The sequence below is a fragment of the Drosophila albomicans genome, chromosome 3 (genome assembly GCF_009650485.2).
Source record: "Drosophila albomicans strain 15112-1751.03 chromosome 3, ASM965048v2, whole genome shotgun sequence".
Lineage (NCBI taxonomy): Eukaryota > Metazoa > Arthropoda > Insecta > Diptera > Drosophilidae > Drosophila > Drosophila albomicans.
In genome coordinates, this window is record NC_047629.2 from 27,292,426 (window position 1) to 27,320,279 (window position 27,854).

Below are 27,854 nucleotides of genomic sequence, written 5' to 3' on the forward strand. Positions count from 1 at the left end.
GTGAGACTTGGAGACGACGACTGGCATACAGCACATGTTGTGCCATTTCTCACGATGCCTGGCAATTTAAAGTTTTCCATTTTCGACACAATTTGTTTGCCAATAGTATTAGAGCGAAATGTCTATCTCTCTCTCTTTCGCTCTCGCTTTTGCTCGCTCGCAATACGTTTGCTCTGAACGATTTTCTGTAGTACGTTTTTTTTTTTTTTTTGATACAGTGCACTTTACGTAATATAAAACATGAAACATTTTTGTATAAATAAAACTAAACGATAAAGAAAAATACTTACGTTTAAAATACACACTAATACAAATATACACTGAGAAAAAATTGGCAATAGATTAGTCGCATTCACTTTAATTACTCTTAAAATACATCTCTATTTATTTATTTATATCCATTTATTTGAATTTGAGTAAAAGTTCTTTTCAAACACACACACAATTCGCACTCGGACAGTCCTTCCTCAAAAAGAATGCATATTACTCATACGACGCGTTGATCTCGTTGATATGGCCAAATACTTCAAATTAGACATGCTTAATCTTTGGGAAAATATTTGGGCAAGTGTCAAAGCATTAGCAAAAGCTGCAACCAAACACAAATATCACTTGGAGCTGGCAATTTGTCCAAAATGGCTAACCACAGAAGGCAACAAAACTTGCTGTGGTCAACACAAAGGGGCGGGAGGGAAAAAGGGGATTTCAAAATGCAATTTCAAACAGACAACCGCACGTTGCAAACAATTTGCACACAAGCTAAACGCAAAAGAGACTCGACAACAATTAAAATAATGTGAGATACTAACTTCTGACACATAACAAATTCAAAACCTGCAGACAGACACCGACAAATCCACAGCAAAAGCACATAATAAATATGTACTATGCATAAACGTAGAATGCTCTAAGCAAATGGACACACACACACGCAAACCCTATTTGAATTTTCATTTTGGATTAATCACTCGATTTTCTTTTGAGTTTTTGGTTTCTTTTTTGCCACCCAATGCTTTCGAGTTTAGTTTTTTCGTTGGTTTCGAAGACGTTTTTTGCTCTCCTCCTCTTTGCTCCGTTTTTTCTATCGTTCGTTAGTTTTTGCTTGCATCTTCTGTCTCTCTTTTGTGTCTCTTCTATTGCCACATTTTTTCTTAACGCAGAGATGTGTGCAGATATTGAAATCGTCACGTCAAATCAGTATGACGGTGCGAGCGCCGCCTACGCTGAACTCGACGGCGCCTCTCCACGGCTTCGGCCCGCCCTCCCGCGATCCGATGTACGCATCGATGGCACCTCTACTACCACAGACTGCAGCGGGTCAGGCGGCGGCAGCGGCGGCGGCGGCCATCGGCGGAGCGGGTCTGCCCTTTCGCCAGACCTGCTCCTGGATGGATCGTCATGGTCGTCCCGCCTCGCCGCCCATGGAATATGGTGGCAGACGCAACGAGCGACGCGATCGGTAAGGATTTATCATATATGGGTAATTCTCTGAAGGATTTGTTACGTGTGACCGTCTTTACAGTGAAAATAAACATAAACTGAAACAATTTTAAAAATAAGGAAAGGTTATTCTTATAACTCTAGATTAGTACTTTAATTAAAGCTAAGAATGGTTTTGGAATTATTTTCTGTTTTGTTTTCTGTTCTGCAATTGCAAAAATTGCACAAAAAAAACAACAAATTAACGAATTTATAACAAGTTCCTAAAATCAATCTTGGCTCTAAATAAATTGCTAATTCAAACCTTTAAGAATAACCTTCTCTTGTTTTTAAAATTGTTTTAGTTTATGTTATTTTCACTGTAAAGACGGTCGCCCGTGAAAAATTCCATCAGAGAATTACCCATATAACATTGTGCATCATTTAATTCTCATCCTTCAATTCTATGCAGCATACGCCGTGTGGAGCTGCTCATTGAGCCTGGACAATCGCTGGGGCTGATGATACGCGGCGGCGTTGAGTACGGCCTGGGCATCTTTGTGACGGGCGTCGACAAGGATAGCGTCGCCGATCGTGCCGGATTGATGATTGGCGACGAGATACTTGAGGTCAATGGCCAGTCGTTTCTCGATGTGACGCACGACGAGGCCGTTGGTCAGCTGAAGTATCACAAGCGCATGTCGCTGGTGATACGTGACGTGGGCAAAGTACCGCATTCCTGCACATCCATCGAAATGGAGCCCTGGGATGCGTACAGTCCAACGGGCACAAGGTAGGGATTATTAATACAATATATTAACAAATTCGATGTAAACACTTCTTATCCTTTTCTGCAGAGCACGCCGAAAAGGTCAGATTGCGACCATGGTGGAGGAGAAGGCGCGCTCGTTGCTGCCACGTCATCATTTTGCAAGTCTTTCGTATTATATTGCTGAATATAGTGCGAAAGCAATGACCATAGATGCCTTTGTTGCCGTCTTATTAGAGATGTTAGATACGTACGAAAAGGTAAGCCAAGATATTTAGTATTTTCTTATAATTGTGGTATATTTATTCGACTTCGTTTGCAGCACACGCTAGTGACGGAAATTCGAGAGCTCGTCTTTCCGGAGGATCGTACACGGTACGATGAGCTTGTGTATCGCAGAGAACGCGATCCATATAGCGTGGATAGGCATAGGGTAAGTTCGATACACTAAATCGTTATTCTTAAGTATTTGTATTCATGAATTAATATGATTAATTCTTTCTCTGTTTCGATTACAGCGTAAAGGAGACCCCACACGTGATTTGCCGGTAAGCTTTTTAGAAGATTTATTCTACGACACAGACACAATATATACCTAACTAGCTGCGCATGTTAAACAACTTCAAAGACTATGAACTACTATATACAATATAACTCAAGTTCTCGCCTAGTTTCTAAATATATATATAACTTACTATTTATCGTATCAATATGTCTACGTCTCTGTCTCTGTTCCGCCCTCTAAACGTGTTTTAAATACTCGGAATTTTTGTCTAGATATTGTTGACGTTCAATGTTGTCGCTGTTGATGTAATTTTTAGTTTAATTCTAACAAACTTCTTAGAGCCAATTACTTACTAATATACTTAATACTGCAAATACAAAATACACTTGTCAGATAAAGCAAAACTTGTAGTTTAATTGTTGTGCGAGTAAGAAAAACATTTTTACTCAATTTTTTTTACACACATATATTCTATTTTTACTTAAGAGTAGTGAATGCTTTTTACTATCTATTGTTTGCCGCATGTTCTTCAATTTGAGATGCTTTTTTCAGACTCGCTTTTCTTTGATTCAATTCGGTCTTTGATTTAATTTGACAAAGCCAAATCGAAATGTTTTGGAGACAAACAACAAAACACGAATGTCAATTTTCTTTCTTTATTTACAAACAAAAAAAATCAGCAAACAAAAATGAAATCAATGCGGTTTTTCGTAGTTGCATTCATTCTTCTCTATTCTAGGCAATATTACGTATATATAATGCAAATATTTTTTAAGTAGCGGGTACAGTTGCTTCACAGGAAGCAGCACCAAACTCGATTTATCGATAAGCGCTGCGATAACCAAAGCGCTTCATCGGATTAGGATTAGATGTGTAAGAAAATCGAAATGTAAATTATCAAATTGCGAAAATGTATAAACAAATCAGATATATAAGTACTATAAATATTTATGAAATGCACTTGAAACATTACAATAATCGAAATAACAGTCACCGATACCACACCCCTAAACCGATAACTCACCCCTAAGCAACTATGCTTACAACATAACTAAGCACTTAATCGAAACGAAATGAAATGAACAATTGCACTGAATATCACAATACTCCCAACTCGATCAACGATATCAGCATTTCACTCTCTCTCTCTCTCTGCTCAGTAGATGCCTCTCTCTCTCTCTCTCTCGCTCTGGCCATCATATTTCATATTCCAAAACTGTCAATTACTATATCTCTATATCACTATCACTCTCACTATCACTGTCACTCACTCGCTGTCTCTATCGCTCTGTGTGTGTCTCTGAATCGTATGCAAAACAAAATCGTTCGTTCCATTCCATTCCTCCAACAGGTTACAGCTGACGATATGGAAGTAAGCGCCGCCACCGGACGCAGTCCCTCGTCGGACTCTGGGCTGGGCATGACCGTAACGGATATTCACAAACGGTACCAAAAAACAAAACAAAACACTGAGAGCACCTCAATCTCAATTCAGTTCAACTCAAAAAATGACCCATCACCAACCACAACCACAACATATACACACACACACATAAAAAAGAACTGATCCTTTGACATGTTGTGTAACTGTATTTGTTATCGTTATCGTTATTGTTATTCCGTTACCAATTCCGTTGACAGACCCGCTCTACAGTTGCCATATCGTCCCATGTCGGCGGGACCAATACTGCATCGTTCACAGCCAGCATCACAGCATTATCATCAGCCAGCAACATCACATGCAGCAAGCAACCAACAACAACAACAATCCACATCACAACAACAACAACAACATTATCCACCACCACCACCACAACTCCAACATACCTCATTGCGTCATCTGGGTGGCCCCGGTGGCGTCGTTGGAAACGCTATGCGTCATCATTATCAGCCGTTGGGACCAAATCAATTCAAATTCAAGCAAGCCAAAGACAATCAGCAACAGGTCAGGAACTCGCAACTTGCAACTTGCAACTCGCTCGCTGCTCACTGCCACTTGCAACTTTCGTGCTTCATGAAGCGTGAGCTTGAGCGTCGATTTGGCACCACTTAAATCTCTGTTCTACAATCTATCTACCTCTCTCCCTCTCTCTCACTCACTCTTGTTTCCGCTGAGAAGAGTCTGTCTCTCTCTTATGACCAATAATCTATCTACGATCTATCGACGAGTTTTCACTTTTCAAAAACTTTCCCATTGGTTTAGCGAAATTCTCGAAAATCGAATTGAAACGCAATGAAATTGAAATCGAGTTATCATTTATTTTAATAATCCATATTTTTACGATAATATTTTATTCTCAACAATCTCGTACCTCTTTTTATACTATGTATTATCAATTATTTTGCCTACTCTTCTCTCCACTTTCTTTGCTATTTTTGTACTTATTTTTGTATTGCATTTAAGAAAAAAAAATTGACATTCGAGTCTCGTAATTGAAAAATCGAAAGGCGTCCAAAGCCTCTGCTCTGCTATTGTTATTTGCTATTTTATTGTCTAATGTCTCGTGTCATTTATTGTGAATTGTCTCTGTCTTTGTGACTCGTTTCTTTCAACTCTTTTAAATTTCTATTTCCACTTTGTTTTTGATTTCTATTTCGTTTTTGGTGAAAGAAATTCTTTAAATGTTCGTGTATGTGTCATTAAACGTCTAATTGTCCAATTGTCTAATGTTGTTTTATCGTTTTTATTACGGTTTTGTGTTTTTTTTATTGACTGTTGTCTAATTGGCTGCTAAACAATTGTAGACTAATTGAGCAACGAATTTTGTTGTGCAAAATGAAATTGGCTTTAAGTAAATCGTAAACACACAAAAATTAAAAAAAATGAAAAGAAAATACGAAAAACAAAACAAAAAAAAATCGCCTCAAAAATGATTTCTTGCTTTTCTCACCCGGCTTAGGAATACGGCTGTGATGAGCATAGAACTCGCCGGGGCAGCGAAACCCTATTACCGGAATATGACCAAGATGCGGTGAGTAAGCAAAAGCAAATTGCCAAATTGGATTTACTTTATAGAGTAAACTCTGCTGAGTTGTTAATGGAGGAGAATGGTATACAGGTTGCCTTCCCAAGTTTGTCTTTTCGATCATCATGCCATGAAGTTCATATCATTGTCAGCACACTGATATTATCCTTACTTTACTCTACTATGCTACCATATATACAATATATACTTACGTATTTTACATACCCAAATCAATTTTCAGAAATTTGTTCATTCAAAACACTTTCGATTCTTTATTGCATAATACAATTAAACTCTACCACAGTAAACACTAAACTTAAGCACTAAATTATGCAATATTGAGAGAGCTTTCAACTCTTTATATATTTAATATATGTATGTATATTTTATAGCATGTAAATGTGTAAGACAGTGTGTGTGTGTGTGTGTGAGAGTGTGAGTGTTTTTAGCCAATAAGTGTAATCAATACGATATAAAGTCGTAATCGCTGCTGACGCCAATGCAACACAATGCAAACCAATTGAGCTCAAACAGACCGCAGACCCGCACAACCAACACACACACACACTCGCATACGCACACACGCCCCTTTAACACACCCCCTCCCACCTCACGCGTTGTAGCGTTGTTGCTGTTCACATTTTGTCGTGCGTGGCGTTGTCCTCCGTTGGCGACCAGGCGACGGCTGCTCCAACAACCGGCAAGTGATAATCACGTGGCGGCGTAAAGGGCCGCACAAAGTGTCGCCACTGATGATGGGCGTGATGATGATGCTGGTGGTGATGATGTTGGTGATGGGGGGAGGGCGGTGTCATACTCGCGGTTGTCGCTGCTGCTACTGCTGCTGTTGCATGTTGGTGCTGCTGATGGCAGCTGTTCGGCTCGAATTTCGGGCGTGGTATGCGCAATTGTTTGATCTCGGTCAAATAGGTTTCCATGGCTGGCACGAAACTCTTGCCCGGTCTGGTCTCTCTCTGTCTGTCCGCCCCTGTGTTGATTTGTTAAGTTGTTTTAATGATCCGACTGATTTGTTGTTGTTTAACCAAGTTGCAAACAGTTTGTGGAGTGTTGTTGACTTGCTACAAATGCTGACAAACGCTTTTGCAGCTCGGACTAGTTTACCAGGGCTGCATTGATACATTGAACTCCTCAATTGGATATCAGATCAAATATAGAGAGCATGTTATTCAATAAGCGCCGCAACAAGGCGCATAACAAAGTCATTATGCTTCGGCAGAGAGTAGAGCTCGCTCGCTAAAAAGTGAAAGTAAATTTGTGGCAACTCCGACTGCGACTGCGGCTTGTTGCATGTGCGGCCAGAAGACATGAAAATTGCTATAATTTCCGCAAAAGGCGTTCGGCCAACAATCAACACAAGGCAAACGCATCGACAGCAAGTTCAATGTGTTAGCTCAAATATCTTTGTCTAGCTCCATTTGGGAGCTGCACTTCAAGTCGAGTCGAGTCGAGTCGACTGCAGATGGCATATCTCTTTGGCATCGAGTTGTACTCGCTTAGCCCTGTTTACACAGCTGACACAATTCGATTTGAGGGGGACTTCGACAGCGACTTGGACTTCGGCAGCAAGTTCGACTTCTTTGAGCGGTGACCAACAACGGCGACCGGCTGAGCAAGCAACCAGTTTGATTTCAACTAAAACAGACAAGCAACTTTTTGTTGCCGTTGCCGTTGCTGTTGTTCTCGTTGTTGTTGTTGTTGTTGTGGATGTCTGGCCAATGCGACACTCACTTTTTGTTGAAATTACAGGCAACCAAAGCAGAAGCAGAGGCAGAGGCAACGACGTCGGCACAGATGCAGAGGCAAAAGACCAAAACTCAAAGTGGGTCATTAGAGAAACGTACTAAATAAGGTACAAAACTTTGTCAAGAGCAGAGCAGAGCAGAGCTCAGAGCTCAGAGCTGCTCGCTTGAGCAGCATAAATGGAAAGTAAATAGTTGTTGTTGTTGTTGCTGTTGCTGCTGTTGCGACCACGAAAGCGGCAAATAAGCAACTCGAAAAATGCTGTTTATAATGTAAATAGACGCTAAATAAATCATTTTGATGCGTACAACCAAAGTCCGGTCTAAAAAGTCAATGGCTGTAAAACATAAACAACCTGCCTATTAAGCCAGCAAAAGACGAAGAGAAGACGCAACTCTTTGTCGGTGCCCAGCCTAATGAAGCCCAATTGTATTCAGTAGAGTGTGTGTGTGTATGTGTAGTAGTGTCAATTCTGGCAACTTTATTTACTGTTACGTCGCCAGCCAGCCAGCCAGACATCATTAAAGTTCTCACCGTTCTTTGCTTACGAACCTTAAGCATCTGTCGTTGTTGCTGCTGTTGTCTGGCTGCTGCTGTCAGTTTTAATAAGTGACATTATCGCTGTCCAGCATTCAGCTTTATGGTTATGTGTGTGTGTGCATGTGTGTATATGTTTTTGGCCCACATCATTTAGTGTCACATTTAATTGGCCTAAAACGTGTGCACGTAATGTGTTTAGCAATTGCTGTCAATATTCCCCATTTGATTGATTGCTACTCCCTCAACTCTCCCTCAACTCTCTTCTATCAATATTTAAAATATTAATCGCGCTGTGTATTGTGCTTTCAATCTCGACATCAAAGCGAATACAATGTCAACTGAACAACAGTTTTCTTTGAGCCATCTATTCAAATCGAGGTCTGTGACCCACTTTACTCAATCTCCCATTTAATCATATTGCACAACGCGATATTGTGTTGTGGGTATTGTGTGTGTGTGGGGCGATTTGACAAACAGTTCAATGATCGGTCAGCTGACAGCAGCTCTTTCGCTTTGCTTTTATTTTGTAGGTCAATGCGCAACTTTGCCCCCCACCTGCAGGGGGAATATTATTAGTAATCGCATCGGACGGTGTCTCAATATCTCATGAGCTCATGATCTTCTAGCTGACAATGGTGTGAATTGGACAGCAAATTAACTGAGCACCTTTTGTTTACAAAAGATTAAAGAGTTACTCAGTTGTTGCGTTGCAACGCTGTTGAAAAAGTTAACAAAAAGATATGAAAAACGACTTGTGAAGAAGAAAAGTTGCTGGTTCTTTTTGAAGGAAAAGTCGATGCGACGACGCGTTGAAAGGCGGCGAAAACTTTCACAAACAAAAAAAAAAAAACAGAAAGAGAATTTTCCAGCAGTAACAATAATGAAAACTAACGCCAATTGCCAACCCATTTAACTGTATTTCACTCTTGCGAAGCTCTCCCTCTGACGTGCCTGCTATTATTATTATTATTACTATTTTTCATCTTTTCATTCATATTTCTAAAATCCATTTTTCAGCCACGCAGTTTTGTCAGTCAGCAGTTCTTTTTTTTTTTTGCTCCCCTCTGTAAGCCGCTTAGGGCAAACAATTTAAAATCAATCAAATTTATGACTTTGCAAACTTCGCAGCGGTTCGTCGCATTCTTCGTATGTGTGTGTGTGCGTCTGTGTGTGTGTAGTTGGTTGGGATTTGTAACCAAATCCAAAGCGCAGACAGCCTCACGGATACACCAATGCCATTGACCTCAATGCGTAGCGGTTGAAAAGTCGCATTTGTATCTCATAGATACACGCAGCGAGTACTCGACTATCTGCGCCGTTAGACGCTCGACGAGACTTTGCCAACAGCTATTAGATACGCATTGAAAAATATTCGTATTCAGCTATTATATTTTTATGTTCGTATATGGATTTCATTTCAATACTCTTGCCAATTTAAAGTCGATTTCAAAACCTCTTTTCAAGGTTGAAACTTTTTGCAATTTGTCTGATGACATTTTTCGAGATTGCGTATCATTAAATTGATATTAACTTTAAAGTCCGCTGCGCTTGATTTGTCATAATGAATTGCTTTTGACAATTACTGAAAAATTAAAAACATTCAATTCATTTAAAAACTTTGAAAAACGAATTCATCTTTTACGCTACCACTTAATGACCGATAAGTATATTTAATTGCAATTGTTTAATTGTTTACGAACTAAGTGAAAATTAATTTTAATGCGCATCCGGCAGCTGTTTTCTTTTGAAGCGATTTAAAATGCTTTCCCTTTGGATAAGTTAATGACTTTTCTAGGTCGAAATGTTTAGCAACGACAACTAGAATCTGAACTTCGTTTAGCGGCGGAGGGTAATAAGAAGACTGAAAGCAACTTAATTGCAAAACCAGTCCGCAAAAAAAAAAAAAAACAATCCAAAGTTGGCTTTTGAGTCTACTGAGGCTTTTGCCTGTGGCTCAGGGCAATTAAAAACACAGCCATAAACAAAAGAAATTAGCGCGCAAACAGCAACAACAAAAACTGACTAAAACTGGCAGAAGGTGAGAAATAGAAGTTAATTGAATGCAAATGCAAAAGACACAAAAAAAAACAAAAAAACAACGTTGCCACAGTTGCCTTCAACTGCAGCTCCACATCTCCATCTGCATCTTCTTTCGGGTTGTGACACATGTGAGTCAAGATTGCAGAAGTCTTGCGGCAAAAACATTGCAACAACAACTAAGAAACGCAAACAGACAATGATGATATAACAAAAACAAAACACAACAACACAAAAAAAATCACCTAGCGGCCTGGGGCAATTGACGCTTGGCCATAAGTAAACGCAGCCAGGTAACTTCTTCTACTTGGGTACGAGAAAATAACATATACGATACACACTTATATATGTATCTTTTTTTTTTTGGTCTTGGTTTTCGTTTTGGTTTTAGGCAGTGAAGCTCTGTCGGTTGTTTATGCAACAATTTGCAGCAAACAGAGCGCGAAATGAGCGGCAACTCGACGCGAAATTTGTCAACTCCACACAACTTGTAGCAACTTGGTTAAACAATTTGAAGTTTCATATTATTTTTGTTTAGTATTTACACGTAATTCGCTATTTATACGCACGTTTTGTATCTCGAAATTGTGAACTCAGCCGCAGAAGCTGTCTCCCAGTGTGCCGCAGAGTCTCTGGTGTTTATTGTTTTGGCTTTTGGTTTAAGTTTTCGGTTTTTGTTTTCTTTGTGAGCCAGCACTCTCTCTCTTTCTCTCTCTCTCTCGCTAAGCTTGAGTCTGAGCCAACCTTACGCTTCAAGCAACGACGCGCAACTAAAAACTGAATAACTGAAAATGCAGACGCAGCCAAAACAGCACCGAACTGTGATGTTGGCAGAGCTAGACGCCGCAACAGCAGCAGCTGCGGTAACAACTTCACCGACTGGACGCTGCTCTACATGGGGCATAAGAAATATAGCATTAAGTTTGCGTCTGCCAACAGCTGTTCGATGAGCTGAAAAAGAGGCATAATGGATATCAATTCCTTAATTTTGTGTTTACTACTTGTATACTTAACTTAATTATTAAAAAAAGCAGTAAATATTTTTAATATTGTATTAACACATCTTTTTTCTTAGCTTTAGTTTTGACTTTGATTTTCTTTCTATTGCAAAATGTTTTAAGTTCATTCAAATTGTGACTGATCGATGGGCAGCAAAAAAGTCATTGTGGAATTCAATACTTTAATTTTAATGCTTAACTTACTTATCGACAAAACAATAGTATTTGTCTTTAAAGTATATGCATAATTATATTCTGATTCACTTCTTAGAAACATCTTTTTCCTTAGCTTTAGTTCAGTATTTGATTTTGTTTATTTTACAAAATGTTTAAAGTTCAACAGCAGGCCAAAGATTAAATCTTTAAATAATTGAAATAATAACTATAATTATGATAATACTCATGCGAAAGAGTATGCAAAGTTGATACTAAATAACTCGCATTAGAGTTATTCATCTCTCTTGTAGTTTTCTTTGCGTGTGTGTGGCTTTCTTTGAGCGGCTCTGACGGTCTGCGTTTCAGTTACTTTTTTATGGCTCAGTAATAAAAAATTACACACAGCGACAACAAAGGCAACAACAATTATAAATGATGCAGATTGCCCAAAGATTGTCAATATTTATGGCTAAAAATTATTATAGAAAAATAATACATAAGTACGAGTATCTATATCTGTATCTGTAAATGTGTTTTTTATATCTCTGGTGTAGTATATCATTTTAGGTATGCACTTATGTATGTTACGTATGTGTAAGTAAGTTAGTTAGATAGATATACAAGTAAGTGAGCTGTAAGCGAGTGTGTAAAGTTTTACGCAATGGCCAGCGGGCTTTTGCGTATCTATGAGATACTGTATCTGCAGCTGACGCATTGCAGCTGTGAGGCTGTGGCTGCTGCTGCTGTTGCTGTTGCAGTTACTGTCGCTGTGGCTGCTGCTGCGGATGCAATGCGTTTTGTCTTTGCCTGTTGTTTGGTCGCCGCAGTTTGTCGGCGTTTTTTGTTTTGCTCTTGCATGACGTAAACAGAAAATCGCTTCAACTCTTTTGTTTCTTTCTGCTGCTTAGTTACTGCCGCAGTTGATGGCCAGAAGATGGCAACGTTTGGCATTGAAAAGAGATGAGCATCGTTAGCGTTTATTCCTCTTTTATTTCGTTACTGAACATTTTTCGTTCGTTGTTGTTGTTGCTGTTGGTTTGTTTTTGGGTTACTTGAAGTCTAATTGTTAAACTCATTTACAGTTGCAATTGTTGTTAAATTTTATTTATGTTTTTCTCTCTCTCTCTTTTTCTCTTTTGCGTGTTTTCTTCGCCATTTCCATGGGCTGGCTAACGAATGATGAACAAATATGAAATGAAAACAGGAACAGGTAAGCGCTTTACGTTCGCTTTGCATTCGTTTTTCGTATGCGTCGTCGTTTGTTAAAATTTAAGCACTTTTTTCAAAACTATCTTTTATAGACAAACAACATACTCTCTTGTATTCACACACAAAAATAAACACATCTCCACACATTTACACATACATTTATACACACGCAAACACTACCAAATACAAAAATTACTTCATAACAACAAGAAATACAATAAGGAAGCAGCCAATTTAGCTTCACTTGCTGAAAAAAGTCTTTCGCCCAGTGCATTGTAAATATTTAGCGCTATTTTTACTATTTCTCTCTCTGTCTCTCTCGCGCGCTCTCGCTCTGTGATTGTTGTTGATGATATTTACGGCTCTCTATATACCCGTACTCCTCGACCATTAGCTGTAGTTGTAAATGGTCGCGGAAATGCGGATTACCATGCAATGCCAGATGGTGTTGCTGCTAATGAGTTTCCCCCCAAAAAATAAACTAAAAACAAAAGGTCGAAAACATCGCCCACTTGATTAGCTAATAGACCATGCTTTTTTTTATTAGCTGCAGTCAAATTTCGATTTAAAAAAATTAAAGCAGGAAATCCCCAAGCAACGGAAGTTTTTCGAAAGCAACTTCGACGCCCCCTGAAAGTATGCAACGGCGATTTAGCATAAGAACTTGTGTGTTGGCAACATTGTGTCTAGCAACATTGTTGCCAGCCAGCAACATTGATGATGATTGCCTTATGTAAACATACTATACATTGAAATTGAAATGTAGAACTAATTATAATCTACTGTAATTTGTTGATAATACGTAGAACAACATGCCAGTAGCTAATTAATATAAATTAATTACCAAAATGACCCCCATAAAAATATATACTTACATATATACCGTTTGGTCATACGAGTAGTTGATTAGATTTAGCAACTCATGTGACCTCATGACCCGGCAGGGTAGTAGAAATATACATATATAGAACATTAGATACACTCGTAAAATACCCGTAAACTTTATTGATTAAATCCTCATTAGCTAGAGCTAAAAGCGTATTCAATTGTAGCCTAATTAATAAACAAAGTATTTAAAAGAAGAGTGAAAAATAGCGTAGCTCTTTTGCTCAACAATTTCCCCACAAAAAATCACATACGACAACTCCAGAATCCGTTCAATGTTTTAGTTTCTCTTTACGATTGTTTTTATTTTCTCTCTGGCACCCTTCTGTTTACCACCTTATCATACTCTTACATCAATTGTGTGATCATAGTTTTATTGTTTGTCCAAATGATATTTGATTCGATTTTTGGTTTTTGGTTTGAATTGTTTGTGTGCTCTTTCTCTCAACCTTTACCCGTGCTCCCCCCGAAATTGTTCTCGTTTGTTCATTTGTGTGCATTTCAGGGCGGCTACTTAGATGGACTACGTTCACATTTGGGTGGTTTAACACAACGTGTCAAATCATGGTATTGGGGACGACCTCTTGTAAGTGCCAATGTATTTTTCGTTTAACGAAAATAAAAACCTATAAAAAATAAACCAAAAAAAAAAAAAAAAACAATTAACAAACAAACAAAAAACGAAATACAAAGTAATGGAAAAAAAATTACAGCAACCACAAAACAAAAATTGTGTTACAACATTTCTTTGCCAATGTTTGAACAAGTTTTGAATTTGCATCTCGTTGCATTTTCTGCGCATCAATCAAATGTAGCCTGAAATAGTGTTGTTGCTATAATGTTATATTATGCTCTGTCACACACTCTCTAACCACTCTACGCTCTGTCTGCCTATTTCTCTCTCTAAATAATTAAAATAACTAACTAACTAACTGTTTGTATGTGCCTTGCAAGACTCAGCACACTGCAAGTGCAATTTAATAATAATTAAAAAACAAAAAAATCAACAAATTTGCATTTCCATTTGTTCCACACACTTTTTTTTATGTTGTAATCGTAGGAATTGTGTTTTAATTTTGTTCTTGATCGTTATCGACATCGACATCGACATCGACATCGATTTGGTCTCGTCTTGTCGTTCATTTAAGTTTCAATTGCTTGCCCACACACACTCTTGACTTGAATTTATTTGTTTATGTCTAGTCTATATAGAGCCGAATCAATCGTAAACGTAAGCGTAATTAAACACACATTTTCAATGTTTGTCATTTAATTTATTCCTTTGGCGCACCCAGAAGCTAAACACTAAAATGGTTTTGATTGTTTTTGTTAATTAGAGTTTTTTTTAGTCTCTTGTAAAGTAATTGTCAATGTAAGTATATGAAACTAAATAAAAACTACAACAAAACAAAAAAAAAAAAATGATAAATAATGCAACACGTTTAAAACAACGTCAAAGCAAATTAAAGAAAATGGTCAAAAAATTCAAACTAAAAACTAAAATATAGCAAAGAAAACAAACCAAACAAAAAACAAAAAAAAAGAAAAAGCTTGAAAAATACATTTGCACATTTACGCATGAGTCAACCTAATTTCTAATTTCTGATTTCTAAACACCACAACCACCGCCACCGCCAATAAACCACCGCCACCGTCACCACCCCCCACCAAATGGCATCGACACACATGCAAAAATAATTTATTCATTTTCGTTTTTGTGTTCATTTGTAGCTCAGATTTTATATATTGAAATGTAACTGGTATTTTGGTATCATTTTCCCTGTAATTATAATTAGTCTGTTGATTCTCTTCCCCCTCCCATAAATCTTTTGTAAGTACATTTGCGTTAATCGATTCCTTATTCCCTGTATCTTAATCTTAGCTGCTGATTCCCTCCACACACACACACACACACAGACATAATACACACACCAATAACACACACACACACACATAGCTGTAGTTCAATTTTTAGATATGTAAAATAAGTTCCAAATTACTGAAGTTTTACTTAGTTAGCGCTTTTCAACAATAACAATCGATTCTAATTGAAACTCTAGCTAAATACATATTTAGTCAAATTACTAGCGAAATTCTAAGTGTCTTAGTTGCCATTTTGCAAGCCGTTTTTATGTAAAATATTTACAATCTATAAATCTATACATATATACACATCCCGTATAGCTGTAATGCCTCTACGAACTCACATGCACACAGACTCTATACAGAACACCAGCACTCGCATTCTCATAACTTGCACCCAGAAATACACACACGATCACAACAAACACACACACACTTAGGCAATAATCTATATAGAAATTATATATATAACATCATATTTGAATATAGTTATAAACTCTAATATTGTGAAAACGTTTTTGTCCTGTTCGATTATTTCTCTGCGAAATACAAATGTGCTTTGTCTTTGTCCAATCAAAAATTTCTTATATCTGCTTTTCAAAAAAACTGTAATAAATTTACAGAAATTCCATAAATAAATTCTGTATTCAAATTTCGGATTTCAGTCTTGACTGCCCAAGTGTATTTCAAATTAAATCGGTATTCACAAATCAAATTGTATCACTCGAAGCACGAAAAAAGCTTTTACATTTGCTGTTCAAAGTGCATTCTCTACCACCAAAACACTCTCTTCCTCTGTTACCTCCCCCCTCACTCTACAGTACGTTCCACTCTTCTCTCAACTACGTCTATACGCAACTCAACTGTCATATACATACAATAAAATATATATATTTTATTCAATTCAATCGATCTATCTGAATGTTTGCAAGTAAAGAAACTACTTCAAATGTATCATAATAATAGCAACAACAAACAACACTCTCAAAAAAACAAGGAAGCAATATCGTCTTGTCGTTGCCAAATTCAGAAATTATTATTATTACACGATAATCAAATATTTCGAGAAGCAAATACTACAACTACTACCAGAACAATTCCATTTACAATTTATAACTAGCAACAATTCTTAGTATAAAACTACAATCAAATTCTTATGCAAATATTCTACTATTTTCATTTTACATTCCACTTATTGTAAAAAAAACAACAAAAATCGAACAAAAACAAAAATCAAAAAAATTGTTTCAAACTTTGCGCACTCACCATAAAATTGGCTTGAAAACAATGTGACCGTACGCAAAACAAAATATTGAAAAACGAAATAAAAAAAAAATTAGGAGTTGGCCACAAAACTCTCAAGAAGTTTCGATATGAAGGAAGAAGGCGGCACTTTGCTGGGCGATAAAGGTGTACGAAGGCATCAGGTGAGTGCTACCATTTAGTGCGACATGCAAGCACACAATAATACCAGAAAAAATACCAACAAAAAACGAAATATACCAAAAACAACTTCAAATCAAAACAATTGATATACTAAAATACTAATTGTGTTTACCGAGCCACGACAGCAGAGAATGCCAACAAAATAATCAAAGAATGTTTGCGGTTTGACATTGAAATTCGCTCTCTATCTCTCTCTCTCTCTCTATTTCTCTCTACCAACTTTTATTTAAGCATAGTTATTTTAGAATTTTAACTCTTCAAACAAAAAACTAACACATACAAGAGCACACACTTGAAAGCCAAAAAATCATGTACAATTTGGTCAAGAACAAACAACATTTCATGATCCATTCAAACACGAAAACCCAAATGAAAAATCTTACCAAAAACCATTAAAATATATACTGAAACTTATTATGTATTTGTAAAATTCATTGAATTGGCCTTCTTAGAATCAAAGTTGCATTTTGTTTGATCCCACATACACCTGAATACAAATACAACTACTACAGTAAACACAACAACAACAACAACAATAACAATTCTACTTCAAATTCGTTGTACAAAACTCCTTTACGATACAAAAGTTAGCTTTGCTTGCCATTTTTGAAACCCACTACAAAACCTTACTTTAACTTTTTGATAAACACCATTTGATCTTCATTATAATTAACATTATACAAATAATATTTAGTGATCGTAGGCTAGTGATTGATACTAAACCCAAAGAAAAAAAAGAACTCAACATAAATGTGCGGACCATATTTGAATTTACTTAGTTTTCAATGATGATATTTATGCTTGACTCTCGTTTCATGATCCTCAGTCCATGCAGCGTCTGTCAGCTGAGCAGAACGGTGGTTCAACGACTGAACAAACACATGAACACAATCCAAACGTCGTACCTGATCATAGAGGCAACTTACACATTACAGTTAAGAAAACCAAACCAATTTTAGGTATTGCTATCGAAGGTGGTGCTAATACAAAACACCCGCTTCCTAGGATAATCAATATCCATGTAAGTAATTCGTTTTATGGTATCTTAAGATACTAAATGGTTCTAATATAAATCTAACACAATTAGGAAAATGGTGCGGCATTTGAAGCGGGCGGCTTAGAAGTCGGGCAGTTAATACTGGAGGTAGACGGCACTAAAGTGGAAGGTCTACACCATCAGGTGAGCTTAACAGAGTGGAATAAATCTAAATACATTATCTAAAAAAGTAGAACCCTTCTAATGCATCTTCGTTTCACTTTTTTTCAGGAGGTTGCTCGATTGATAGCCGAATGCTTTGCAAATCGTGAAAAGGCTGAAATAACCTTCTTAGTTGTCGAAGCAAAAAAATCAAATTTGGAACCGAAGCCAACAGCGTTAATATTTTTAGAAGCCTAACATTTGCTTGCCCTGCCGGCTAGTGACCCATTGGAACGACAAAAACTCGAGTTCCTCTATGAATGGGGCATCGATTTAACGGAGACGCCAAAACCAATGCCAACACCAATACCGCTGACAAAAGCTAAAAATCCACCGCCACTGCCTCATGAGCTACATTGCAACAGCAGCAACAACAACAACAATTATGGCAGTAATACTGCGCTCAACAATCATCATCATCATCAATCGCAATCGCAATCGCAACAACAACAACAACACTATCATACCAACACACCTACCAATACACCAACAACTCAACAACACCAACAACAACAGCAGCAACCAACAGGAGCTACAACAAAACAACAACAACAACAACAAAGGCAACACTTGAATAACACCAACACACCAACAAAAGCGTCGCGGGAAACGACACCAATACGTGAGCAGCATCAACAGCAGCAGCAGCAGCAGCAACAACAACAACAGCAGCAGCAACATGCAACGCCCACGCGCGAGCAACAAACACCAACACGCCAACAGCAACACCAACAGCAACGGGAGCAACATCAACGCGAGCGGCAGCAACAACTGCGCGAACAACGCGAGCAACGCGAACGTGAGCATCAACACGAACACCACCAACACCCACACGGACAACACTCACACCAACACCACCGCGATCACCATGATCACCGCGATCTTCACGATCACCGCGATCATCACGATCACCGCGATCACCACGATCATCGCGATCATCACGATCATCGCGATCATCATCAGCAGCAATCATCATCATCATCTCATTATCACCATCATCATCATCAGCAGCAGCAGCAGCAGCAGCAACAACAGCGCTATAACAGCAACAGCTACAAAACTCATAATAATTCCGTTTACCAGTAAACAAATTGAAAACAAAACAACACCAAATAACAACAACAACAACAGCTTAAATTGGAACAATTTTGGAACATTCTTTCAAACGGCTTTCAGCATTAAACAGTTAAATTGTGCTAACAAATTTGCAAAACAAACAAACAAACAACTTCTACCTGCAACTGTCTCTTTGCTCTTACAACTCCCTCTTGGTTTCCCTCGCTGTGTCTCAATGTTTCTCACTCACGCCTTTCTACACACAAATCGCTTAATACAGTATGGGAAAAAACCCCAAAGAAAATTGGAAAACTCGATAAATGCTGTAAACGAATTTGCAATTCAATGTTGTTGTATGAGCTCTCGTTATAAATTTTCCCGCCCCCACCCTGCTCCTCTTTGAGAGATCTTCGAATCTGTCATAAACTATCTTCACGCCAGTGTACTTTTGTTGTAGTCCGAAAGCTGCTCTAAAAAAAAAATTAAAAAAAAAATATATTATTTTTTATTATTATGTATTAAATGTTAAACGCATTGGAACTATATTATTCAAAATTATTTCAATACACAGATTGTTTTTTATTTCTATATTAACGATTTCCTATATCAAAAATTTCCAATAATTTATTTTGTTTTTTTTGTTCGAAAATATCAAAACACCAAAATTACACTGCCAAAAAATACGTTTTAAATTATATAAAAAATAAATTAAAAATAAAAATATAAAAATCCCAGAGCAGCTTTCATGTCACGCCCCATTCTGTGAAATCCGATGAAACCTCTATCCTACAGAGCTCGCCAAATCTCTCTTGGCAGCAAATACTTAGTATAACCCGAAAGTAGACCCTTAAAAAACTGAACTTAGGACTTCTAAAACTCTCGTAACACACGCTAATGTGTAAAACTCTAAATACACTGTAACTGTGAAACATATTATTGTATTACGTATTAATAATATGATTATTAACAAGAAAAGTAGTCTAAATGGTTAGTCGTTAAAAATGATTTAAAACACAAAAACCAAAAACATAAAGTATAAAAAATCAATGCAAAAACATATAATTTCACGAAAAAAGAAAGAAAATTAAGATAAACCCACAAACCCCAAACCAACAACAAATAAAATATGGCATACATTAAATTAAATAAGATGAAGAGAAGAAACGAAACCAGAGCTTAACAAGTTATAAATAAAAATCCTTAAACCGTAAGAAATAACATAAATTATGCAAAAGAAAAAGCCACACACTGTAAAAAAGAAACAAGCAAATAATAAATTACTGCTTTTGTTATGTAATACACACACACACACACACACACACACAGACACACATTACACAGACATACATATAACGCACTTGCAGCAAGAGAAGCAACAGCAGCAACAGACACTGACACGCAAAATGCTTGACTATTTATGTAATTAGCAGCGACAGCAACAACATCAACAAACAAATATGAAGCCCACCTAAGCAAATAATTTGTAAAAATAATCGTAATACTCACACAATTAACATACATACACACACTCAAACACCCATGCATACTAACGTAAAACATACGCATACAATTGCAAACATATGTAAAAATGTAAACCTAGAGAATGATATGAAAAAAATACCATAAATATACCGCGCATTAAACCATGGCAAAGTGTCGATAAAGCAGGCGTAGTGCAAGCAGTGCGTCCTCAACACGTCGTCAGTCACTCACACATGAACACACTTTCTCTTACACACACACACACGCACACACGAATACAGTATCAATTTATGAAAAGAAAAAACTTATCAGCAAAAACAATCTAAGAAAATGGCGCAAAATTTAATGAAGTTAATCGAAAAATGTTATTAGTACAATTTAAACTGCACACTGCACTCTTTTTGAATGTTTGTTAAATGTTTTAAGAAACAGAACAACAGCTGCAAAATTGTATTCCTCTCACCAAAAAAAAAAAATCCACAACAAATGGTAAACGAATTATAAAAACAAAATCTACAAATCTACAAAAAAAAGCTACGCTACTCTACCATTAAACAACTAGCAAATTAAAATACAACATTTACAAGAATATGCAGTAGAGAAAACGAACGCTTAAAATTTGAGGTTGATTGGCATTAAGTAAAAGCATTAAAAGAAAAGTTAAAACGATGTTAAAAGCCGACAGGGCGATAACGAGCAAAACAAAAACAACAACATATTAAGAACAATGAAAAATGGAAACACCTAAAAAAACGCACGACTCAACAACAATGTGTGCAAGAACTTAATATACATTTATTGTAAAATATTAGAAAACCAAAATGAAAAAAATTATAACTTTTTAATATGAAAATGGAAACTAAACAAAATACATTTTTCGCTCTCTTATAGTTACTAACTCCCTCGCTGTATCTCCCTCTATCTCTCCGTCTTTCTCTCTGTCTATCTTGTCTTTTCGCTCAGCCCAAAAAAAAAAAAAAACAAACAGTAAATACACACACACACATTATGTACCCAATTATCCAAATTCATTTGGCAAATTGTTGATTTTGTTTGTCGTGTGTGCATAAAGTGTTTAGTCAAAGAAAATACCAGAAAGAAAAAGGAATTTCAATTACTATACGTATGAGCAATTTTTTCCTTTTGTGTCAAGAGCATGTTATCTTTGTGTCTAATTGTGTAATTGAAATAACAAAATATAATTATGCCTGGCTTGTTTTTTTGTTCATTATAAGCTACCAACTAAAAACAAAAACAAAAAACTGATTACTTCTGATAAGATCTATTATTGTATTTCCCCCCTCCCCCGCAAAACAAAATCTTCTCTCTATATATAACATATGTATGTATGTACGAGTACGTAATATATTGTATTGTATTGTATTGTATTGAATGTAATGCGCCACTCGATAAGTGAGCACAGATGAGAACCGATGAATTTTTAAAGAATGTTAAATTATATTGTAATTGTACTTTTGTTGACTATTATGTAATTACGCTTTGCTGTATATTAGTTATGTACATTTTTAGCTAAATTACTAAAACGCTAAAGCAAAACAAATTAAATTAAATTAAATTAAACTACAACAATAAGAGACAAGCACATGCTGTTACGTTATTGTTAGTAATCTATCATATGAATTAATTGTTCGTGTATAAATACAAAATTACAACATTTCGAAATTCAAAATTAACTTTACATTGGTCGAGAAAACATAAAACTCAAAAAAAAAAAAACGTATATAAAAAAAGAAATGGTTTAAACTTTAAAGTGTTTAACCGAAAAAACTTTATTGTAAATTGCAGCAAAAACAATTCTGATAAAAAAGGCTTACTTAATCTTAACTTCAACATGAACACGATACCAAATTCATAAGATTAACACACACACACATGCGGATACATACACAAATACATTAAATATACTAATGCATACATATATGTCGCATATAGAGCATACTCGTATACTAACTATGTATCTACACACACAAACACACTCACACACACACATATATACTTATATCTAAAGTAATGACAATGACAAGCAATTTGAAGCAAACTAAGAAACAATTTCAATTTCAGATACATTTCAGAACAATTCGACGATGTTGATGAAAACGTAAATGAAAACGATAATGATAATGATAATGCTAATGATATTGATAATGAAAACGATAATGAAGCTACTATTTAAAAATACGAGCAACAAAAGCTATTATGCTATGCTAAAGGGTAAAAGGCATTTATTCATACCAACCAAACAAAACACAACAAAAACAAAAACAAAAAATACAAACCAAAACAAACAAACAAACCAAAAGGAAAACCAGCTTATAAATACCATAACTTAACACGTACCACGTAATATCGTAACGTAAATAGCAATAGCGTATACTAGTTGATATTAGCAGAGCTACAGCCTCAGCAAAAACTTGTTGTATAAAAGATTGAGCTAGACTTTTAAATGGTATAAACGTACATGTTTATAATATATACATATTTACATATAATTGAGATCGAATGCTGTAGATAAATGTGTATAGAAATAAAACAAAAGAAACCCATATTCAAATGTTTTCAATGTACTCTATATGAATGAAACGTTTCTCTATATAATTTAAGGTCTCGCCTTTTAGTTGTTCCTCATTTGTCTACATATGATTTATCTCAATACAAACTCGAGGACACCCTGACAAACTACTATATTCATATTTTTTTTTTTTTGAAAACCAGACCAGACCATTTACACTACATAAAATACAATTACAAATACAACTACAACTACAATTACAACTAACAACAAGAACAAACAAAAACAAGAAAAAACTGTGCCACCTAGTACATAACAACAAACAGTTATATATCTGCAATATATGTATACACGTACGACTTGTAATATATATATATATACATTCATACTAAATTATATAGACAAGATGAAATCTCAATGCTCACTTTTATATTTTTATCATACATACTCGTACTCGTAGTACTTACAAGGTATATCAAGAAAAAGAACACAAAACGAAGCACCGTATGCAACCCTGATGGAACTACTTAAGAAACAAACATAGTAAACTTTAAAGTGATGAAACATATTTATAAACTATACAAGTTATATAGTACATATATTGTATTGGCTTTGCATAGAAATTGTCGCAAAATTTCGGTTCGATCGGAATCGAAATAACGCGACAATTTCTGGAGTAAAGTCAAAAGCTTTCTAGCATCATTGCTTCTGCCTCTAAAGTACACACAGATTACGTTAACTTGGTTCATTGCGAGACATACACTCACACACACATATTTTATCTAACACCTCTCAATTGCCCTTTTGTTAATCACCTAATTAGGAAGTATCAAGAATTTGGCGAACAGAAAGACGAAAACACCAGGCATAAACGCAAAAGATCGAGCTAAACCGCATAGTGCATAGTGTTAAAGAGTATTTATTTCAGTTGTGTATATTGTAAAGTCAAGAGATATTGAAGAAAGCATAAAGTTAAACATTTAAAAGGAAACCATTAAGAAAGAAAACAATTTATTGAAAATTAATAATATGTAATTGTATTTATCAAAATTTAAAAGCAAAGTAACAAAAATAACAAAAAAGAAACTAAAAACTAAAAAAACGTAAAAAGTAAACGCATTAGCATAGCAATGAAAATTAAAAAAAGAAAAAAAAAACTAAAAAAAAAAACAAACAAATGATATGATATATGATATGAAATGATTCAAGAAGCGCTGATTTATTATTATATTATTAATTAAATTATTTCAAAACAAGAGAAAACAAATGATATTGTCCTTGGTATTTACATATACATACATAAAAAAAAGAAAGAAAAATAAAAACAAAACGTTTTTTTATATAACAACCATTTTCTTGCAGTGCATTCGAGTAGTTTGTTATGTTATCTTTCGATTATTTCGATTCCTAACTGATGAACCGGTTAAACGGCCTGTTTTACATAGCAATGCGCCGTGTTTTGATCAACAAACTGGCCTCAGTTTGCCATAGAATCGCAATCCATACGGAACAACGAGTTAATATGCCGCAGGCTAATCTTAAACTGAGTGCACACGATCAGCAGGTGTTGGAGTCCGTCTTCAATCCCTTGGAGCTCAGTGGCATTGTGCCCCACAATGGTGCTATCCAGGCCGAAATGGAACTAATCGATGTCGAGCCGGAATCGGAAAATCTGCAAGCATCTAGGGAACTTGAGCTGCTCGCTGTGCGTTTAACGGAGCAGGGAGAATTGGATGAGGCACTACTGAAATTCGCAGAGGCATTGCGGCTCTCTGAACGAGCCTCCGTTTTTAATAATCGAGCGCAAACATTGCGCTTGGCCAAACGTGATAACGGTAAATAATCGAGAAATAGTTTTTAATTATTATCACCAAATATCTGCTCTGAAATATAGTTGAAATCAAGTTTGCTGGAACTCACCATCAGTTTATCCAAAGCAACAACCTGTACATATATGTTGTCTTTGAACAATAGATGGCGCCAGTGCCGTTTGTACTGCTTGCACTGCAGCTAAGCAGTGTACAGCGTAAGCGTGTGCTTGCCGTTAAATTTGAATGTAGTTATGCAGCAAATACGATTATTTATCATAAAAATATATTTTTAATGCACTCTTAATTAAAATTGTTCATGACAGATGCTCTTGAGGATCTAAATCGTGCTCTGACACTCGCATCCGAGCAACAACTGCGCACCAAATGCCACGCCTACTGTCAACGTGGCGTGTTGCATAGAAAATTGGAAAACTTGGACGCTGCACGCACCGACTTTGAAGCTGCCGCGCAGCTTGGTAGCAAATTCGCCAGAGAGCAGGTAGGTGATAATTATATTATGAAATCGTCGAAAGTATGCATTTAAATGGTTCATAATTTTACAGCTGGTGGAAATCAATCCATTTGCTGCACTCTGCAATCAAATGCTGCGCCAAGCCTACGATCAACTGAAATGAGCGCTTCACGTTCAGCATCGGCTCTGATTTAGCGAATAAGGCGAACGCTCGTTAACATAAATAAAAATTAATTAAGCTCAAGACGCGTCATTTTATGCGATAAGCGACAGCAAAAGCAACCGGTGGCGATGCCGCGTTATGTGGCAAGCTGCAAATTCGAGCGGCAAACAGCAAGCAAGCAAGCAAAAAAAAGCAAAAAAAAAAGTGGCACGTGGAACGCACTGCACAGTTGCAACCACAAAAGTCTCGGGATTCGGGAGTCAAGAGTCGTGAGCTCTCGGGGGCCAATATACGAGTTCGAATTGAACGGCAACAAAAAACAAAAACAGTTATTAAATGCAGCAGGCCAGGCAGAGGCTAGTGGCTTGTCAGATTGCAGCAGGCACCTTCTAGCCATAGCTGTAGCTGTATCTGAATGTGGATTCAACGGCAAACCCGCTCCCCAGTCTCGGCGAAGCGACAACGACAACGGCAACGAGGACGACCGCAAGCTAAATTAAAATAAACGAAAGTGGTTTACGCAGGATAACGAGCAAAGCTAAGAGAAAAGGGCAAGGGCAAGGGAATGGGAAAAGGGGCTCTGGGATTTGTGCAAACGGCGTGCGGTTTCGTGGCACGAGCACACAAGCAGGATCCAGATCCTGAACAGAGCCGCCAGTCATGTAAGCGCGCCAAGCTTAACAGTAAAGCTTAAAAGACGACGACGATTTTGGCCCTAAGTCAAAGTAACCTGTTGTTTTTGTTGTTAATGTTGCTGTTGTAAAAGGCCTTTGCTTTTGTATATGCAACGACCTGCAACGATTGCGGTCAAAAGACGCGCGTCCTGCTGCTCCTGGCGCAGAGGAGCAGGTGCAGCAACCACACAGCCAAATACATATACGATATACAAAACAAAAACCAAAGGAAAAAAAAGCAGCAGCAACAACAGCAGAAAAGGAAAAACAAAAACTGTATAGGCAACAATCGAATGTGAATGCAAGTCAAGAGAGATATTCAAACTCGTAGATGCGCGAGCTAAAGTCGCTCTAGCTGGACAAGGACGAGGGTTGAAGTAGCGCCCCTTGTGGAAACCAATTTTTGATTGATCTCCTGCAGTTGGAGCTACCCAAAGTAGAAACTGTGTAAAGGCACTCGCACTCGTCCTCATTATTGTTACCAAGTGAGTGCAATGAGCGCATGCGCATGCAGTTTCTTGAAGGAAGAAGGAAGTTGCCTCGCATCGCCTCGCCTCAGCGTAGGTAGATCAACAATAACAGCAACAGCAACAGCAACAACGGCAACAACAGCAAGATCCTGCGTATCCTGCGTCAGTTGTGCTGAAGCCGCAGCAAAAAGAACGCCATATGTTGCACTTCAGCTAAAGGTAAGCAGGCAGCCCAAAAGAGTCAAGAGCTCAGCTAAATCATTCATTGCTGCTGCTGCTGCTGTTGCTGGGGAGCAGCATCATCAGCCTCAACATTATCATCATACTTTCGTGGACTATCCCCAAACTCGCAGCGGAACTAAATACCAATCTTGACCATGCCGGAACTGTAATTTGATCGACAGCACCAACAGATAGATATTAGATAGCATCTCCGAAGTTTTTTTTCTTCCTGCCAAATTATAAACTAAGCCCGGCTAGAATGAGATTCTGCTTCCCTTTGGGTTATTCACCCTCAACTCAACTCAACTCGGCTTGGCTCAACAGTTGCATTTGTTTCCTCTACTGTGTCCTTTTTTCAGTCTTTTTTTCGTTTTTGAATTGCCCCTACTCTCTTTTTTGTTGCTCATTTTTGTTGCTTCTCTGGCGCTGCTGTTCGAGTATCCGAGCTGTGCATTGTGTACCTGAGATCGGGGCGCGTGCCTGCTGTCGTCGTTCAGCTCTCAGCTTAGGGCCCTGACTCTGACTCTGGCTCTGGTTCTGACTGCGGCTCTGTATCAGTCTCGGCCTCTGCCTCGATTTTGACCAACACATGACGCGGCATGTTGCCGCTACTGCTGATGCCTCGTCCTCCCTGAACCTCTCTACGCTCTCGTACATCCAGTTTTTTCTCTGCTATGTGTGTAGAATAAACGCTTCGTGCAGCAACTGTAATTCAGGTTTGCTTATGCAAATATTTTGATAGCACCGAGGACAGCATCGAAGTATCAATGAAACGTTGTTATAATTGACTAAATAACCAAAAAGCCAAATGATGAGATGTGGTCTTGACTAGTAAAACTCAAAACAGGGATTAGGGTAATATGTTGATGAGTTTCACAAAACTTTTGCAATGGTAATGAGATCATGTCAATGAAGCCATATTTTCAACGAGTATCTTTATTAAATTTAAATGTCAAAGCAGTAAGAAGGGAAGAACATTTAAAAGTAACTTGGAGAGAATCGAAGTTATTAATTTCGGGTATTTTAAAAAAAATATGTTACGCTCAAAGAAAACGTAAAATCAGTTGTTAAATTAGACAAATTGAAGTTCTCTTTTTATTATTGTTTCCATTAAAATATTTTTTTAATTAATAAAGTCTTGCCTTCTCATCCTTTGTAGTAAGAACTTAAGTTTAATAAGTGCTAGAAATAACGATTTATTAAATAAGGATTCATTTTCTCC

General features: G+C 37.0%; 3 protein-coding genes across 3 annotated transcripts in view; 2 read left to right on the plus strand and 1 right to left on the minus strand.

Moving 5' to 3' along the window:
* Window positions 1–24,031, plus strand: part of LOC117567644 (uncharacterized) — a 42,568-nt gene extending 18,537 nt beyond the window's left edge. Inside the window, 13 exon segments of the mRNA XM_052003439.1 lie at window positions 1,161–1,459; window positions 1,892–2,212; window positions 2,277–2,448; window positions 2,511–2,621; window positions 2,707–2,736; window positions 4,045–4,139; window positions 4,335–4,638; window positions 5,594–5,665; window positions 12,356–12,361; window positions 16,449–16,535; window positions 17,381–17,575; window positions 17,642–17,734; window positions 17,822–24,031. Of these exon segments, the coding sequence (XP_051859399.1) occupies window positions 1,161–1,459; window positions 1,892–2,212; window positions 2,277–2,448; window positions 2,511–2,621; window positions 2,707–2,736; window positions 4,045–4,139; window positions 4,335–4,638; window positions 5,594–5,665; window positions 12,356–12,361; window positions 16,449–16,535; window positions 17,381–17,575; window positions 17,642–17,734; window positions 17,822–18,838 (2,802 nt within the window). The 3' untranslated portion in view covers window positions 18,839–24,031.
* LOC117567643 (uncharacterized histidine-rich protein DDB_G0274557) lies at window positions 5,913–10,753 on the minus strand. Its single transcript, XM_034247749.2, has 2 exons — window positions 10,567–10,753; window positions 5,913–6,647 (listed from the first exon to the last, which is right to left on the minus strand). Exon 2 carries the CDS (start codon window positions 6,595–6,597, stop codon window positions 6,295–6,297), a length of 303 nt encoding a protein of 100 aa, XP_034103640.1. The 5' UTR covers window positions 6,598–6,647; window positions 10,567–10,753; the 3' UTR covers window positions 5,913–6,294.
* Window positions 24,032–24,121: 90 nt separating the features above from the next.
* On the plus strand, window positions 24,122–27,598 carry LOC117571833 (tetratricopeptide repeat protein 36 homolog). Its single transcript, XM_034254213.2, has 3 exons — window positions 24,122–24,655; window positions 24,955–25,130; window positions 25,195–27,598. Exons 1-3 carry the CDS (start codon window positions 24,235–24,237, stop codon window positions 25,264–25,266), a joined length of 669 nt encoding a protein of 222 aa, XP_034110104.2. The 5' UTR covers window positions 24,122–24,234; the 3' UTR covers window positions 25,267–27,598.
* Window positions 27,599–27,854: the final 256 nt, after the last annotated feature.

Excerpts from the sequence above, each read along its gene's own strand:
- LOC117571833 (XM_034254213.2), top strand. The coding sequence starts at position 24,235 with ATGAACCGGTTAAACGGCCTGTTTTACATAGCAATGCGCCGTGTTTTG. Across the intron at positions 24,656-24,954 it reads CTTGGCCAAACGTGATAACG|ATGCTCTTGAGGATCTAAAT; the intron begins GTAAATAATCGA and ends TGTTCATGACAG. Across the intron at positions 25,131-25,194 it reads GCAAATTCGCCAGAGAGCAG|CTGGTGGAAATCAATCCATT; the intron begins GTAGGTGATAAT and ends ATAATTTTACAG.
- LOC117567643 (XM_034247749.2), bottom strand. The coding sequence starts at position 6,597 with ATGGAAACCTATTTGACCGAGATCAAACAATTGCGCATACCACGCCCG.